General features: G+C 30.2%; 2 protein-coding genes across 12 annotated transcripts; both read right to left on the bottom strand.

Annotated features, from left to right (window-relative positions):
- Positions 1–3,866: 3,866 nt before the first annotated feature.
- LOC141449869 (uncharacterized) lies at positions 3,867–7,796 on the bottom strand. The gene is made up of 2 exons (XM_074119766.1): positions 7,577–7,796; positions 3,867–6,030 (listed from the first exon to the last, which is right to left on the bottom strand). Exons 1-2 carry the CDS (start codon positions 7,794–7,796, stop codon positions 5,054–5,056), a joined length of 1,197 nt encoding a protein of 398 aa, XP_073975867.1. The 3' UTR covers positions 3,867–5,053.
- LOC141449868 (TBC1 domain family member 13) lies at positions 7,762–18,212 on the bottom strand. Of its 11 annotated transcripts, none has more exons than XM_074119756.1 (12): positions 18,015–18,212; positions 17,866–17,939; positions 17,655–17,780; positions 17,419–17,575; positions 14,691–14,847; positions 13,608–13,815; positions 12,768–12,969; positions 12,522–12,644; positions 12,367–12,424; positions 12,032–12,099; positions 11,882–11,959; positions 7,762–7,809 (listed from the first exon to the last, which is right to left on the bottom strand). In XM_074119756.1, the coding sequence occupies exons 1-11, from the start codon at positions 18,032–18,034 to the stop codon at positions 11,920–11,922; spliced, it is 1,233 nt and encodes a 410-aa protein (XP_073975857.1). In that variant the 5' UTR covers positions 18,035–18,212; the 3' UTR covers positions 7,762–7,809; positions 11,882–11,919. The 11 variants fall into 11 exon arrangements, with proteins under 11 accessions (XP_073975857.1, XP_073975858.1, XP_073975866.1 ...); XM_074119757.1 differs by having other exon boundaries at positions 11,882–11,956; XM_074119765.1 differs by having other exon boundaries at positions 11,882–11,941.
- Positions 18,213–18,215: the final 3 nt, after the last annotated feature.

Below are 18,215 nucleotides of genomic sequence, written 5' to 3'. Positions count from 1 at the left end.
CTGTATGGAGGGTTTAAATTCACTTACGCAATCATTTAAGAATGTATATTTACAAACTGATTTAATCTAGGCTACCACTGAAATCTGAGTTTGATTACAAATAATATATAACTTTAGGGATAAGGTGAAATATTTTCGAAGTTTAGAAACTGGAAGAACAAAATATTTATTTTTGTTAAATGGAAACTTTATGTTTTTCATTTCACATAAAATCACCGGTTCTTCTTGCTGGAACCTTAGTATGACCATTTCCTTGTCATTCATCAAGTTGTTAGCTAGAATATGAATTATTATTATTATTCTCAAATGAGTAGAGAGTAGTTAGAACACTTCTGTTCAAGTTGGGAAATTTTCAAAGTGGAAGAGAAGAACATAGTAGTTCAGAAGACAAAGTTCAGAAGTAGAAGTATTTACTGAAGAGGCGAAAATAATATAATAGTTATAATAAATTATCAATTAAGCCTTTTAATACTTTTCAAGAGTACTGGTAGCGAAAAAAAAATTAATCAGCAAAATATTTGTATATTATAAGATAAATTATTACAAACCTTTTATGGTGGAAGAGGAATAATATTTTTATATTGTAAAGTATTGTTTATTGTTTTTGGTGACTGATTCATTAATCCAGAAGGAAGAAAAAATGTCGCCAATTCCAGTCATTATTTTTTATTTTTTTCAAACAAAAAATAGTGCGTTAATTTGATATAAAAATGTACTTCATAACTCTAAATTAAAGTGTGTTCCACAGCCCTGAAAGTGACCTGGTCTCTACCTTGAAAGCTTGGCAAAAAATAAAAAATTAAGTCTACTGAAATTGGCAACGTTCTTTCTTTCTGTTGTTTAAATTTACATAGATATGTATAATATCAGTAAAGAAAGTAGAAAACGGCGGAAAATAAGTTGTAATGATAAGAAAGTTAAATTAAAAATGTTGACGGGTACAGAATTCGCACTTGTAATAGTGTGGTCCTTCTTGCAGATACTGCTTGAACATACACATGGTTGCTCCAATGAAAGAGGGAACAAACTGATGACTCAAGAGAGATGTCCACACAATGGGGGTATGATTACTAAATTATACCTTTTTATCGGTAGAACATGGTTCGGTTATGCATTCGCATTTTCTGTAATTTTATTATTAGTTGACAACCGCACTTGAATTTTCACCAAATATACTCTAATGTGATTATCTAATTCTCAAATAAATATTCTTAGATTTGATTACTGCTGCTAAGTATTTAAATGTAAAATAATCATTGTTTTTAAACTTGTAATTTCAAAATTTACTTTTTATAATCTCTTTTACAATTGTATAACGTTAAGACGGTATCTAGTTATTATCATTAAGGGTACAATAGAAATTGCGAATGGTTTTTACGAGTCTCCATCACACGGAATCCTTACTTTATAATGCTATGCCGCCATTTTAAAGCTTAGAAGGTTAATACTTTTTATTACTTTGCGGCATTGAGTTCTGTAATGTTAGAAGTAGGCATTCATCCTCAACTTCCAAGTAAACTCTGATTGGCTTGCTGTAGCACCAATAACTGTTCTGCTGTTATTACTCACATTAAATCATCTCTGTAACATAAAAGACCAGCAAAATGGTATGATGCAGGATGCAGGGAATGTACTTTCATATTTCCTTGATCAAAATATCACGCTTGATAGTTATCTTGAAGCTGTTTTATTTTTTTTTTATTTTGCGGAGGGAGTTCTTAACCAATGGATTCCAAGGCTTTCTGAAAGTAAAGCAAACGCCTTTATTTCATGTTGTAGTTTGTTTGTCTGGTAGACAAATACTTAATAATCTTTTTCAATGAAATGTCTTCAAAACAAAAAATTGTGTAATTTTCCATGTTTTTTTAAAATAACCTTTTTTTTAATTAAGGAGTTCAACAACTCATAAGATTACCCTACCGAATGTGCCGCCTGCCTCTACACAACATACTTTTACTCCTTAAGAATCAAACTATTAATGCATAGGTTAAATTAGAAACAGCCCTGCTCAGACAGAGAAGAGAAAACATTTTAGGGCCCTCAAACCGTGAATATAACGAGCTACCTCTAAGCTAATCCCTGCCTTTTATTTATTTTTATCTTTTATTGGCTAAACAATTTTCCTGGATCGCTCAGCTTAAATATTAGCTCATTATTTTTAACAGCTTGAGTGGTTTTCAAAATTGTGGACAAAGATTGAGCTCATTGATTTCTTTGGCCATTATCCCTTTGGAACCAAGGCCTTTTCAGTGTAACTTCGAAGGGCAATAAAAACAACAGTTTTATGTCAAAAATATTTAACCATTTTTCTGGAATGTTACCATGACTGTAGAAAATGACCAGTAATCTCATCAAAATAAAAAATTGCTACCAAATTCAAAACAATAAATTGCTAAAACAAAATAGAAATAAATATCTGAAAATAAAATCTCCTAAAGGCAGTTTCTATCGTGTATCTTGTCTATAATAGTTAGAACCAGCTTTTCTGTTGGGTAACCAAAAACACAATACTTTGCTCAGTAGAGAGCTCATAAAATAGATCAATACTAAAATCATTTTTTAAAATATATAATAAAAAAGGAATGTATTATACATTATTAGCAAAGTAACAATATCTGGGGACGTATTTTGTAATAAAAGTAATGAAATCACCTGGTTGTGACCGAAGATTTAACAGAATAATTTTAGTTAATTTATTTGATTTATTTAAAAAAAGTCAAATTTTGAAAATATACTTTGGTCTTAGGTTTTCACAATCAATATGTCAATATATTTGCTACAGTGCGTAATACGAAATAGTAAAATTGCTTTCTACATTTAATAAGAGACATATAGTCACTTAACATCAATACAATAAGCAGTGAATAATAACATAAAGCAGCGAAATTGAGTAGGAGAGTATATTTTAATGGGTTTGATGTCCTCTATATGTGGTACACCTTGTTATTGGTAGATAAAGTTAATGGGAAGGAAAGTCTAAGCGTAAAAACATCTGCATGATATGAACTGACACAGCAACATCATCAATCTAATACCGGTGTTGTATTTCATAACAAATAGAGGAGGCTAATGAGCCGACACCATACATATTTATCTATTCCTGCCGCCACGCCAATCATGTATTTTCTATCGACCAATATTTCGTTTATGCTCAAAACTAAATTAGAAATTCTAATATTAAATCTAATATTAATCTGACAAATGAGACGCTCATAAAAGTATATATAATACTCATGTTAGATTTTTGAAATTGCGTTTTTACAATAGTACACAATTATTTTGAGTTCTGAGTTTGACAAAATATCTCTACAAAAAAAAAAAAAATTAATCAAACTTGGGTTTTAGACACCATCTTTGTATCTGATCAGAAGGTTTTTTTCAATCGAAAATCTCAAAATTATGATTTTAGTTTAGTTTTCTGCTATTTTTTTCAATTCTGCTTGCGTCTTGAATAATTTTCTTTTCTGGATTTGCTAGCAATATTTATTACATCCACTTACGCTAATCAATCCAAACATTTTCTGTATTTAAGTGTAAACTATACAAAGAAGGTCTCTATTAGAAAATACCTGCGGTTTCGATTACCCTCGTCAAATATATTCAGTAGCGAATATACCGACTACCTATGGCAGTCACTCTATATATAGCAGCTTTACATGATAGAGAATTTTTACAGGCTCTAACATCTTCTGTCTTCATTCGCCAACTCCGTGTACTCATTGGGCGTAGATCATATTACTATATGAAATTTCATTTAATAAAACTACTAATCTTATATTTATAAGCAGAACTAAATGAGAAATAAGTAAAACGAAGTTTAACCTTTAATCAATAAATACCACACAGGAATTTAGGTAAACCAAAAACATGATTAATTAGTTTATTTTGTGTTTTTCATTGCTATATCAGTTTATTAGTGTTTTACTAATTTTATTTCATCAGTATTTTACATTATTTTATTAGTATTTTTCGAGAAAGATCACAAAATATTGGATAAAAAAATAAATAAATTCAAATTAAGTACATCACAGCGTATTTTAAAACTCCATCTAATGAGATACAATGTTTGATCATACTTTGAATAATTATATTCTACCAAGTTAAAATTATTAATAAAATTATTCCAAGTAGAATTAGTCATAGATTGGAAATTTAACGGAATTTGTCTCAGGTCTGGAAACAGTAATAATTAAAAAAGCCAATACAAAATGTAGTTTCTAAATGGATAAATGCTGAAGAGGCTTTCTTGGGTGCTTTAAATAATTTGTTAATGTGTTCCTCCACTTCATCAAATCTTGCCATTTCCGAATCTGAGCATCCCATTTCATGATTGATACGCTTACACTATGAAAGATTACTTTTGAAGAAAAAAAATATCTTAATTTTATAAAAATTGATTTCAAAATAATATTCAGAAATATTATTCTGCCAGAGCATGGTTTAGAGTAAAGACAGTTAGTCTGAATCATTTAAAATTGTAATGGGAGCTTTATTGAATTAATTCTCTCATGTTTTCTCCCTCTATTAACGATATTGATGGTTATTTGGATGGAAGAGTAAACGTTGGCAAAACAAACAGTCAACACCTGACGGTTCGCTGACGATATCGTCTTGCTTAGCCACTATACTGCTCTTATGGCAAAGTACGATAAATGTTTTGTATTGGTCTTCGGGGGAAGAGGTTCGATAATATGCTTAGTGTTAACATGGATGAGTGCTTGAGAACGATTTCTGTTCTCAGGAATCCAAGCAACGTAATGCCATAATATACCCTGCTTCATCAAGTAACCTACCGTTAGTACTGAGTAAAGCTATAGAATTAATTTTGAGACAGTTTCAATGAGGACATCAATGAAAATGAATCTACAAAATATGTATAACAATGTAAATACGATAAGTACTCGTAGTATTTTTTTAACTCAACTCCTCGGAGAGATCCTCGTTAATTCGATGAACATATCAGTTCAATTCACAAAAATTTAATTGGTTTAACAATAGAGATTTGTAAAGTGTTTGGTAAAAAATGTTTAGCTCGACTAATATAATTCTTTCTTCATACACTATATATGGAAACAAGTTTAGCGCAAACGTCATTACACTGTAATACACATTTGGCAATATCAGTGTAAAAATTTTTTAATTCATGAGATAATATTTTTGAATATTTTTCAAAAAATATTTCTTTCATTTTCCTTTGTGTCAAACTACCCAGTATCTCATTAAAAACTGAATTAGAATCAATACATATTTTAATATGTTCAAAATATACTTCAATTGTAGCATCGTTTACTAAATGTCCATTTTCGTTAGACGCTTTAGAAAGATTAAACAAAATGGAATTGTCAACTATATCAATTTTGAGGTTACATTTAAGTGAAAGTTGGTTCCATTCAATCGAAAAATCCTCAAATGTTAATTGTAAATGTTCTAATTTGAGAGGGATTGAAACAAAGAATAAATTATCGCTTATATCTACATCTATTCCTTCTTCAAGGATTAGCGGAGCCAATCCTTTCACTTTTATAGTTTTTACCTTCAGTTTAATTTCATTAGTTTCAATATTGTCTGGTACTGCGGGTACTTCGAAATCATTATAATCTTCACATTTTAAACAATCATTTATACCATTAACAAATTCTCCTATAAGAGTATCGACAGTTATCTTTTCTTCTACATCTTGTGTTTCAGATTTTCCTGAGTAATTAAAGTTAGATTCTTCTTTTGAAAGTCCAGAGAACAAGATATGTTCATCGTAGCTACAAACATCATTTTGTAATTCGTTGTTTTCAACCTCAATGACATTTGATTTTCTCCTAGCTACTGCATTCTTATTACTTACAGGAACCAAATTAGGAGACTGCCTATTTGCTGAACAAGATATTACTTCCACGTTTTGGATATCATCTGAAACTGTGCTGGGTTCTTCCTTTCCAATGGACCCCAAAAGTAAACCGTCTCCACTAGTGCTATTCCCAATTTTTAAAGGCTCAGTCTGCGAAGGTTTGTTTCCCACCAAATTCCTCAGCAAGCCTTAAACAATCATTAAAATAAAAAAATAAATAAATAAATAAAAAAATTGGTTACATTAATGATTAATGTCTATATTAGAAAGTACTTATAAATAAAGGAAAAAGCTTCTGAAATCAACATATGTATGTAATCCATGGAATGAATAAATAAAATAGCTGCTGATAGACGAATTAAAAATTGTTTTCATTTGCATTTAATTTTTTTTTTTTTTAATAAATGAATTTTTGGGCTTCGGCACAAAAAAAGCCAAAGTTTCAATTTTGACGACCCTAAAAAAACTTACTACATGCACTTAATTTCAGATTCACACCTCTTTCACCTACAGGGAAAAAATTAGTTTTGGTCGTAAGTAAACCAGTTCAAATACAAGTTGCTCTCTGAATTTTATTTTAACTTAATAGAAAATGTTCATCGATGTTGGCAAAAAAAAAAATTGTGACGTTATGCACTTACTAGTAAATAAAAAGCAGAAAAATAAATTTTGTTAATCCCTTCTGGTTTAGATATCATATTATTGAAAGTGAACACTTAATTATCAATATAATAGGCGCCACGGTAGCCGAGCGGTTATAGGCGAGACCTGTAGAGCTTAATATGTATTGTAGTACTGAGTTCGATTCCCGGTCTTAGGCCTTGGATTTCATTTAATGGTTAATAAAAGAAATTTACAGTAAAGTATGTTTGCTAGTCGCCTCCGTCCACGACACCTTTGGTAGTATGACGTAAAGCACGACTGAAAAAATAGGTAATTACTCTACTACTTTTATCAATATAATAAAGAGAGTAAAAAGTCAATTAAATATTGTAATTTTATTCATTATGTAGTTTTCTCAAGAAAAAATAAAATTGGCAGACAATTTAAGAAAGTATTGAAAGTAGCAGCTGGAAACTGGCAAAATATTTTTCAAAATTGATTTGGAGAGACTGGTGTACCTTTCACAGTTAGCCAAGAACTAGACTTGATTTTCCAAAGAAACTAGATAAGATCCATAAGCGAGAAATTGAGGCACCACAACTGCTTCTATTGCGGGTTTGCTAAAAAATTAATTTGTTGTGAAAGATATTCTACAAATAGAGAATTAGCCACGTAACAGTACGATAACATTTTTAACTAAAAAATGAAGATCTCTCAACTAACCATAAGGCAAGGTAAAAAAGTTTACGGTACGGCTCTTGTACACAAACTAACCCATTAAAACTTTGAAGTATTCTTGACAATGTATTTTCTAAGTTTAATACAGGAAATGAGGTTTTTTATTAGTAAAATAAAAGAATGACATTGTGTAACAATTCTTTTTTACTTTCTCTTCCTCTACTTAATAAGAAATGCCATATAACCTGCCAGATTTAAATGTAAATATAAAATAAAGAAATATGTTTATATTTATATTTGAATCTGGCGGGTTATATGGTAAAAGCGAATCAGAATCACTTCGAATTAGGCCACACCTATTCTTGACATTTACCCATTTTTTCATCAAAAAATTGTATATTATAAGCCAGCAATTTTTAGTTTCCAGACATCAAATTATTTTCAATAAATTACCTGAAAGATCTGTTGAACATCCTTCTTCCCTTACACTAGGGATGTCATTGTGTACTAACATTCGGTTCACATTTAAATTTACAGTAATACTGTTTCCTACAGTAACACCTGTGGAATTAGAAATGTTAACTTCTTCAGGCCCTTTAAAGTTAAACTGTGGCGTTTCGTTTTCTTCATCTTCATCGTCTACATCGGAACAGTTTTCACCCCCGACTTCCATTTCTCAATTATCACTGTAATTTCAAATACTCTTTTCAACACTATAAAAAGTAAATTCGACCATGTTTCAGGTAAATAAAGGATAAATTTATAGGTAACATTTTACTAATTATTTAGCTTAGTATTGTCACAATCTGTTTTTTAGTTTAGTTTTTAACTTAACAATTAAGACAATCACAATTCAACTCCAAGCACTGTTCACAAATTTATGATTCCCAGTAATACTCAACGCCTTTTTAAGATAAGATAAGATAAGGTTAAACTATTTCGTAGTAAACTATTGTATCAGTATCAATCAGCTTTGCTGATTAGTTCAAAATAGTACCATCCAAAATGTTCACATTAATAATTTATATTTTTGTACATAGATAATATGATTGAAATTTTTTTTATCGTGGATGTGAATTAATCCTAAAAAAATGGCGAAATATTTAAATTCAAATGTAGATTCAATTTTTTTTTTGGCATGGCTTTCACTATACAGTTAAACTTTTAAACTTAAATGTTAAGTGACCCTCGAAATCTTAATAGTTCTCTGTGCCACAAAATACTTTGCCGTTCGATCTTCACCCATTTTAATTAAATTTCATGGCCATTATAGTTACATCAATGTTTTTATCCTCTAGAGTCTTTTGTTCCAGTTTGTGCCTGTATGTTAGATAGATAGATAAAGATGTTTATTAATTATTTCTAATACAGGTTCACAAAGAAACATACAAAACATCACAAGGCAATGATCTTTACAACCGTCCAATGCCTGTATGTCCACTAAGATTAAAGTCTTAAATTCTCTTTAAACATTCTTAAAAAAACAGTCTTAGGTAAAAAATCTAATTTACAATAAATTCTTTGTGAAGTGTAGATGTAAAAATAAAATACGAATTATATTGTATGTTGTATCTAATATACTTTTAATATGTAATATATTATGTGGCCTGAACAAATCGCCATCAATTTTATGAATATATCAGTTTTTAAAAAGAGTTTTAACCTTGTTTTTTATATCAGCTACTTCTTTTGTAATTACACTATGAACGCCAGTTGGAGGGAAACAACAGTTGAAAAAAGTAGATTATCTATTGGGAATTTCAATTAAATACTAAAAAAATACATTAATTTATATTTTTTAATCATCAATATAGTAAAGTTCAAAATACAACGTACAATATAGATGGAAAAAAGAAGTCAAACATCAAATCAAGGTATACATTAATGCAAACAAGGAGTTGGAAACATCTACAAGGGAGGAAACAGCAAACTTGAGGGAGAAACTTGAGTGAATAGAGCAATCAAGGGAGATTCAACTTCACCCGAACCCTCCTCTTGTTGTCTGGGATAATCTGATAATGGAAGTGTATCTCCCTGGCGCTGACTTGTCAGACTAAGGGCAACTTTTAAGTAGATTCTCTCGCTTTCTTCTGAAGCAGCTAGAAAAGAGGTTTTTGTCAGCATTTTCCTTCTAGAAAAGTAACAATAAAAAAATGGATGTATTTGCTGGGAACAGTTTTTTTTATCCTCATCCATTTAAAGAAATTAGTAATTAATAAATAGAAAGATACTGAGAGAGATGTAAACCAAAACTTTGAACCAACACAGAAGCCTATTAGAATTTCAACTTTTTCCTTGTAAATAAAACTTTCAACTAACTATTGTGCACATATCTAATTGTTTTCGAGAACTTTCAAAATTCGTAAAACAACACTGAAAAATAATATTTTCTTCTATTCAAAAAGGTCCTTTATGAAAATGAATGTAATGTAGGAACAGTGATTGAAAATTGCAAGTGGAGGGGAAATTTAAAGATTACAAAATTAAACTAAAAAATTGTTAGGTCTCACTTTTAATAGTGCGTTTTGGGTGATTACTTTTTCTTTCTCTCACCTCCTAATAAGCTGTGTTTTTTAAAATAGGAAGTTCTATATTTTACTTCGGTACAATGTCATATAATAGAGGAATATGTTAAACTTGTTACATTGATTGAAGAAGGTTTTATCCTTCGAAAAAGGTTTTTTTTGGTATAGAATTTGGTTTTTTTCTTTATAACTATTTTAATTTGTCTTTACTAGTTGATTTTTGTTTTGCTTTCTTCATTATCGATAGTTCTTATTGTTTTGATATTTAAATTAGTGAATTTGAAATTTGTGTGAGTGTCGTGTATATAAACCATCTCCTTTGTAGGATATCAAAATTATTCCTACAGTGTTGAATAAATAACCATTTTTCTGAACTAATACATACTGTGATCTAAAATCATCTGCTGCTAATTAGACCTGATAACCGTTAAAAAATTAGGCATTGCTGAGTCCAACAATAAAATTCAAGAATTGACTTACCAGCACGATCTAACGGCATCACTAGTAACTGTTAAGGACCTATAGTTCAGACATATTCTGTAAAATAGCGCTCATTTACGTTTCGGTTTTAAAAAGTAATTTTTGCCTTTTCAGACTGTTATATAAAAAAAAATACTACGTTTCTTTTACCATTTATAAGAAGAAATAATGACTCAGGGGACTGGTTAAACAATAATACATCTCTTTCAGAGAAAGTATAGAAAAATTGCCTCCAAACTCAGCAGATTTTCACTATTTTCTCTCAAAACTTCCAATTCGAAAAATGCATATCATTTACTAATGTTTTTTGGTAGAAAAAAAATTAATAAACATTTACTCATCAGTCACAACCAACCATGTCTTGATTTCTCTTTATGCCATGTTTTTTTTACTAACTTATTTAATTATTAATTTTAATTAATTAAAGCAATAAAAGATTTCAAAGCGCCACAGCTGTACACATAAGTAGTAAAATGTGCCAATCTTATTTATCGTGTGATTTTTTTTAACTAAGTAGCTGAGTCCATAGACTTAGAATACACATCTTTTTTTAAAATAAAGATGTTGATGCAATGTTATGGAGATGAGTAAACAAACTGCATTATTTTAAATTCACCCTATGGATGTGAAATAAATCAACTAAGGTTCCAGCGCAGTTGTAAGTGTTGTCTAATCAAAATACTGAAATAAAATTCCAGTACTTAGAAGTCGAAGAAAGTGGCCTAAATATAACAATCTAAATGCCAAAGAAAACTCGAAAGCGATGCTACCACACAGGTAAACATAAAATTCAAATGAAGTAAATCTTTTGTAGAAGTGAAAAATTTCCTCAAAAATTGATTTATTTTCAAATTTTTAAACTCGATATGTTAATAAAAAATGTATACAAGTATTGTAGTAAGTTTAGGTGTCATTGCAGTTCCCAACTTATATTTCAAATATCTTCATCATACGTCTGCAATATAAATTTACTTTTAAGGAAAAAAGGAAGATTATTGAAATAGGTCAATCACCAATGAATAAAAATGTAATATTCAATATTTATTTTATATGAAAATAGATAATTTCGTTTTCTTAACTATATAGTTAAAAAATATTATACCAAAGATAAAGTAATATTTGAAATTAAAACTAAGATTGTACAGAATTTAGGCAGTGGTTGCATCTAAGTACTCAACTTACATAGTAAAAATTAGCTTACCAACTATTATAATGGGATGTTCGGTTTAATAAATGTATAACAAATAATCATTATAATTAGATTAATAATTGGTCTCATAGATATTACAATGGCACAATCAAGCAAAAAATCAGATACATTATGTAAATATCGGATACACTGTATAATATACATTATAATAATGTAAAAAAATATTATAGTAATATAGAATACAAATAATAATTACATAGAATTGAAAATAAATTTGATAATTAATGTTTCGGTAAAATATTGCTGAACATATTTATCACAGTTGTAAATTTCATATTTCATGGACATTCAATTAAAAAAATTTATGTTAGAAATTTGATTAATTACTTTTCGTAGTGTATTTTCTTAGGCTCTAGTGCAACAGTTACAACAAAAAAACAGTCTCTACCGAGATCATTTCATTCTCTCGCTTTTTGTTTAAATTAATGTTAGAAGAAGAAGAAAAAAAAAAAATCACAGAAATTGTCATAGTATGAGTTTATAGGTCAAGAGACCGACTATTCTTAATAATAAATGCTGACAAATAATTTGATTTTTGTTTACCTCTTGATAAAATAACATGCTTTTAATAAGTCCTGTAATCACCGATATGTAGCAACCTTTCTGAAAAAAATTTGCCTACTGAAATAATATAGCATATGAAACTTTTATAAATATAATTGGATATTTAAAAAAAATAAATAGTTTAATCACCCTTGTTTTTTCTCTGCAAGTTCTACTGCTTTAGCAATTACAATCTGAATGTCAGTTGGAGGGAAACTCTGAAAAAAGAAATTAATGAGCTATAGTAAACCTTACGTATGTAAAACAAAATATAAATAATTAATTTTATGATCAATGAGGTACTTTCAACAAAATGGAAGGGGAAATATTATCTTAATGGTTAGTCACTGGATTCAGAGTTTGAATTTAGCCTACCCTAAAATGTGCCTAACGAATTGTAATAGAATCTTCTTTTGGAGGCTTCTTATGGAAAAGTTATGAATACCAAATGGTGTGAGTAAATATCACATACTTAATTTACTAACCTGTAAAAGTTTAACATTAGTAGGAAAATCACCCTGCAGAAGTTGATCTCTAAGCAGTCTGAAATACAAAAAAGAAAAAAAAGTCACTAAATTCATTTGAGAAAGGAAAAAAAAAACTGCTCAGAAGAGTGTCATTTTTCTTTTTAATGACTAACATTATCATTGCACAACAAATGTGAATGAGGAATGAAAATCTGTTTGGATCGGCAAGGAGGGAGTCCCATATTCTAAGAACATCAGGTAGCGGAAATTCTTGTGATAGAAGCAGTGTCAACCATCTGGAATGGAAGCAGTGTAAACACCAATTATGAATAACATTTATAGGTTTTTAACATTTTTAGGTTGAAAATTCAGATCAATAACAGAAATTAAATAAGAAACAAAACAAAAAATATATTTACCGAAAACTATAATACTGAGGTTTAAGTTCTTGTTGCTGCAGTTTCATATAGACAGAATGATCATTAGACTTCAGTTCATGGCACAGTTTATTCATCAAACGATTAATTCCACACTCTGCTTCATCCAGAGATTTAATAAAGAAATCCCTGATTTCGCCCATTAAATTTGTAAATGCAAAAAAACAATCCGCCTCAGCATGTTCTATAAATATACGAGTATTTACATATTGCTTACAGTAGTGTATACGTATATTTATACTATTATGTAGGCAATTTTAAAGAATTTTTTTTAGTAAAGATAATAAAAACAAAAATATCTTTATATATTTTATCCAAAATTATTTCATTTCATTTTCTAGTAATCGAACTTCTGCATTTAGCATTTGCCCAATTTTTCGATCTTGTCTTGATAAAAAGGATCTTTCAAAACAGTTTATACCCGCTAAATAAAACCTGCCGGATTCGGCATGATTATTCGACATTACTTTAGATATGTTTTTCTTTTAATTTTTTTATAGTGGTCATAAATGTAAGCCACATTTTTATATCACATGGTTTATTGGCTGTCCAATTTTTTATTTCTATTTTATATTAAGACTTCAATGAATGAATAATATTTATTACTTTTATAAATCATTCAAAAAAATTTATATTTATTTGCAGCAGCTTACGCATACCAAAAGTAGCATACACGAAATCGTGTAGATGACAGTTCTGGTTTTTTACTTTTAGTTTAGTTTAAGAGACAGTTAAACTGACTAGAAAATGAATGAAGCTACAAAAATTCTCTTAAATTTTCCAGCATTATTGTTGACCATAATTTGTAAATATAATTATTACCTCTCCAAGCATGATCCGGGTCACAAGCAAACACATGATAAATAGGACCAACGATTTCGTTCATTCCTTGAACATATCCTTGGCCTGGATTCAGTTTGGCATATAAAAACAAAATTCTTTCTACTACTTCCCAGTGAGCTTCAGAACCTTCGGACAATGGATAATAATCTTCGGTTGCTTTACGAGTTGACAATGCAATCTGCAAAAACTTTCAATTTTAAGAATCTTAAGTTCCACAGATCAATTAAAGTGATAGTACTGATTCGTGTAAAATATTTTACTGAAGTGCGAGGTAAAATTCGTCAGATAACATTGCATTTCATGAATAACCGTTTCTTAAATTATTGTGGGTGTGTATGAGTTTTTTATGCCACTACCAATACTGTGTATAATGATCCTTAAATTACAAAAGACAGGTGTTAAAGAACTTAGAAAGTCCCGTGAAAAGTAAAACGAGAGAAATCAGTTTGGAAAGACGGGGAAGCAAATTAGAAAAAAAAATTATATAAACTGTAAGTTTTTGAACGTTTCTCAATTGGCTAAAATAAATTGAATGAAATGTTAGATACTTCCAGATTTTTTTAACCATTTGACCTTCTAGTTGTCAATTTTTGTAAATTAGATATTACATATGTATGAAATTAGTACACGAAGTTAAAAGAATCGTTGAACATATTTTGAAAAACTCACAAAAAACTGAGAAATCGATTCAATAATGTAGCAATTACGACTGTTTGATTTTGTCCACGAACAAGTAGCATCTTTATAAAAATTTAAACATTTTGTGTAAATCCTTTTTTTGGATTACGACAGATACAGGTAAACAGACTGGCAAAACCCAAAACTAAACAGTAAAAAAAATATTTTTATGGATTCAAAATTTGTTTTTCCAGTGAAATCTCAATTGAAACTGTTTCCTCCCACCAGGGTAAACAAAGAAATAATAATTAATAATAAATTAAAAAGGAACTAATAAGAAAATTACCTGCTGCTCTCCCGGAAAAGATGCAATAATAAAATGAGTCATAATTAATTTTTAATGAAAAATCTAATATGTAAACTATTACTTTGAATTTTACTCACTCTAGTAATTCCGAGACCTTTGCGTTCAACATTTGCTGATTTAAGTACTGAATGCTGAACTCGTCTGTGTAATCTCTTAGCTCCTCCACTGTGTACAACTGCCTCACATGGATATTTTGTAGGTTGTTGAAAGAAAGAAATATCTGGACACAATCTCCTAAAAAGTAGGAAGTACACAAGTTTTGTATAGACTTTACAACATCTAATGGAAAAATACCCTGCCACTCCCCAGCTATTACAAGCAATAGAGAAGTATTTTTGTAACGCTATTGGAAAGTTTAACCATCACCTTCCTTGCGTTCCATAACATCCTTTTCACCTGGTAATAATTAAAATTATAACTTCCCTGAGAGAAGTTATTTTCTTTCTTCCTGGAGGGTGTGAGGAACTAATCCTGACATTAAGAACACCAACTGTTAAATGAAGTATAATGAAGCCTGGCGAACTCTTTCGTTATAGTTAGCTGAGGTTCATAAATAAATTATAATTTAAAATTTAACTTAATTAATCTCACATAAAGAGGATCTGTTGTGGCACAATTCTCTAGTTTAAAATAACCGAATAACATTCCGGATTTAAATTTCTGCACAATAAAAGAGAATACTTACCATACAGTATTTACAGCAAATACCTTAAATTTGTAGATAACTCATTTTTAAAAGCTATTTTATATTTCTTTAACCAAATTAAGTTATGCTGAAAGTGTCAACTGCACCCATGGAGATTCTTCTCACAAAATCAAATCAGCAACCATGGGTCCCTAGAGCCGTGTTAATATGCTTTTGAAAGGGCAAGCTTTCAATTGCTCTAAACCGAGCGGAGTATTTAAAAGGGCACGTAAGGAGTTGGAGGAACATTAGGTTTTGAGAAAAAAATTCTAATTGTAGCTTCCGCAAGCTTGGAAGCGTGAGCAGCAAGTTTCAAGCGAATCTAGATGTTAAACGGCTTTAAGAAAGAGACAGGAAAAATACGGGCTAATCCGGTTTGACATTACGATAGGTAATTATAGTCTTTCAGAGGATAAAAAAAAATATCAAAATATTTTTTTGCTGCTGAGATATCGAGAAATAATAGCTTCTAGAATAATCTTTTTAACAGACTACCGGGCGTCCATACGGGCTATCAAATCCCTAGAAGTCTTGCTTATTATGACATAAGGTCTTTGTTAAATAGGGGTCCGGTCAATGAGGTATAAGGCGGAAAGGAGCATGCACTACGAGAGGTTCTGACAAGTTTTTTTGGGACCCAACTCTTATATGGCTTGTGAGAGTAACCACCATCAAATATGAGTGTGGATAAGTCGCAAAAGTTTTGGATTTATCCGTTTTTAAACGGAAGGTAGGGATAAAGTTTATCACTTGTTATCGCCATAAAATTTACATACTCTTGTTTAGAGTCTGTTTACGTTTCGTCATGAAGAAAAAGAAACGACATAGTACATGTTGTGTTACTGTTGACCTGCACGCAGGAGTAGTTATACAGGGTTAAGGAGCTAGCATCAGACTTTGCTTCATCCTCCTGACTAGATAATTTTTAACGGTACTTTTCCGTTAGCCGGGCGCAAGCGAAAAACAGTTTTGGGTAAAACTGTTTTCTTTACAATTCATTAATATTTGTTTATAGTTGAACTTGTTTTGCTTAATATTATTTAATATTTGTTTATAGTTGAACGTTTTCGACTTTTATTATTCCGTTGACTTGGTTCGCGTTTGGTTCACAATTGGCGACATTTGCGCCCGGCTAACGGAAAAGTACCTTTTTAACTTTTAAAGGGGCTAAATCCGAACTCTGTTTCCTCGTAACTTCTCTTACGAGCAGACTAACAGAAGCACATGTAGATTGTCGTTTTCTCTTTTTCCTAACAAACGTAAACAGACTATCTACAACAAAGATTATTTTTTATTTTTGTGGTCTTTCAAGAGAAGAAATCTTTTATTAGATCATTCGAAAGCGACCGGAAGTGAATTAGGCTACGGCTAGCAATAATCTTCACCGCCTGCCTCCTAACCTTTCAATTATAACTATTTTTAAAGGCATCTCAAAACATATATTTCCGTAAAGACACAAAATCGAAAATCTGTACGATTAAAATACCCTTCTCTTATTTAGTAGAGTGAGAAGAAATTAAAAAAAAGTGTGGAGTATTTTGTAAATGTCCCACAAAACTAAAATATCCATTCAACCATTTTAGAAATATCTTTTCTAGCAACACTTCGCGTTTTTGCCAGCATTTTCCTTTTTACCGACCGCTCAAGCCATTGTTAGAATCAAGAGCGATTGTAGAATTCGAGGTTAAAGCAGGAACTTACACATCTGGCTGTTCACTAGGTGAACATGGTAAGATTTCATATTCTAGCCAAGGATTAGCAATAGTGACCATTTAATTTGGTATTCTCCAGTAGATATCCCTAAAAATCCAAATATTTGGGTTCATTTATTTATTTTCCTTTAACTGTTTTATAAAAAAATTGAACAACTTAAAAGATAATGCGATGTATTGGCAAAAATTAAGGAATATGCTAAATCAATAGATGAATCCAGAAAATAGAATTAAATAGATTACAAGGATTGGAATAAAGGCATTAAGAACAAATGAATTGATTATACAAACAAAAAATGGGAATCATCGAAACTTAAGAAAAGGGAGCCACTTCAGTGGGGCAGTGGGCGAAACTTAATTGATAAGATTATCCTAGTAATAAATAAATAAAAATATTCCTTACCGTACCTAACATCTTTATCAATTTGTAATAACACTTCGTTGTCTTTAAAGTAAGTTCCCCATTGGCTATCTGGATTCACACTAAGAGGGTGGTCTGAGCAAGTTACATCAACTCTTTCTCCTTTTTCATGACTACCTTCTCCTGGATTGACAATCATTTCCTCTGAAAGAACTCAGAATTGCTACATAAACTAAGAATACCCTTTGATTAATAAATAACTTCTATTACTTAACCTGATTACCTATGAATTGCTTGTATAGCTCCCGCTTCCTAGCTAACATTTCACTCCATGAGATACGGTTGGATGGGAGGTAATTCAGCATTAATCTCCAACACAATGCTCTATTAGTTTGTTCGTCTGGGATTCCTGGGAAGTATTTAATACTTTAAGAAACCTCCTTAGCTATAAGGACGATATTAGGATCTTTGTAAACTTTCAAAACAAATGTTACCATTAAAGCACAGATTTTTCAACTGTTTCAAATCAATTTCTTCCCCGTGAATTATATCTTCAAATTCTTTTAACCTGTGATACATATGTTTTAATTTAAAGCAATTTAAAATATAGCTTCAATGAACATAACCAGCAATATTAAATAACCTTGCTTTGTAAAACGCCATGTGTAATTAAATTAATGGACAGACAGTGCTTAATCAGGAATACATGAAGGCATCAACATAGTTTTAGGAAGATCAAGTTGCAAAAAGAACCTTTAAAATTAGAGCTAATATAAAATTTTATCTTTGAAAACACACACACAATCACGCAAACGAATCCTACATTTTAGTCTTTTAACTAAAA

Source organism: Rhodnius prolixus, unplaced genomic scaffold, assembly GCF_049639745.1.
Source record: "Rhodnius prolixus isolate KJV_2025 unplaced genomic scaffold, Rpr scaffold_2, whole genome shotgun sequence".
NCBI classification, from domain to species: domain Eukaryota; kingdom Metazoa; phylum Arthropoda; class Insecta; order Hemiptera; family Reduviidae; genus Rhodnius; species Rhodnius prolixus.
The sequence above is the reverse complement of the archived record's forward strand: the minus strand, read 5'-3'. Positions and strand labels throughout refer to the sequence as shown.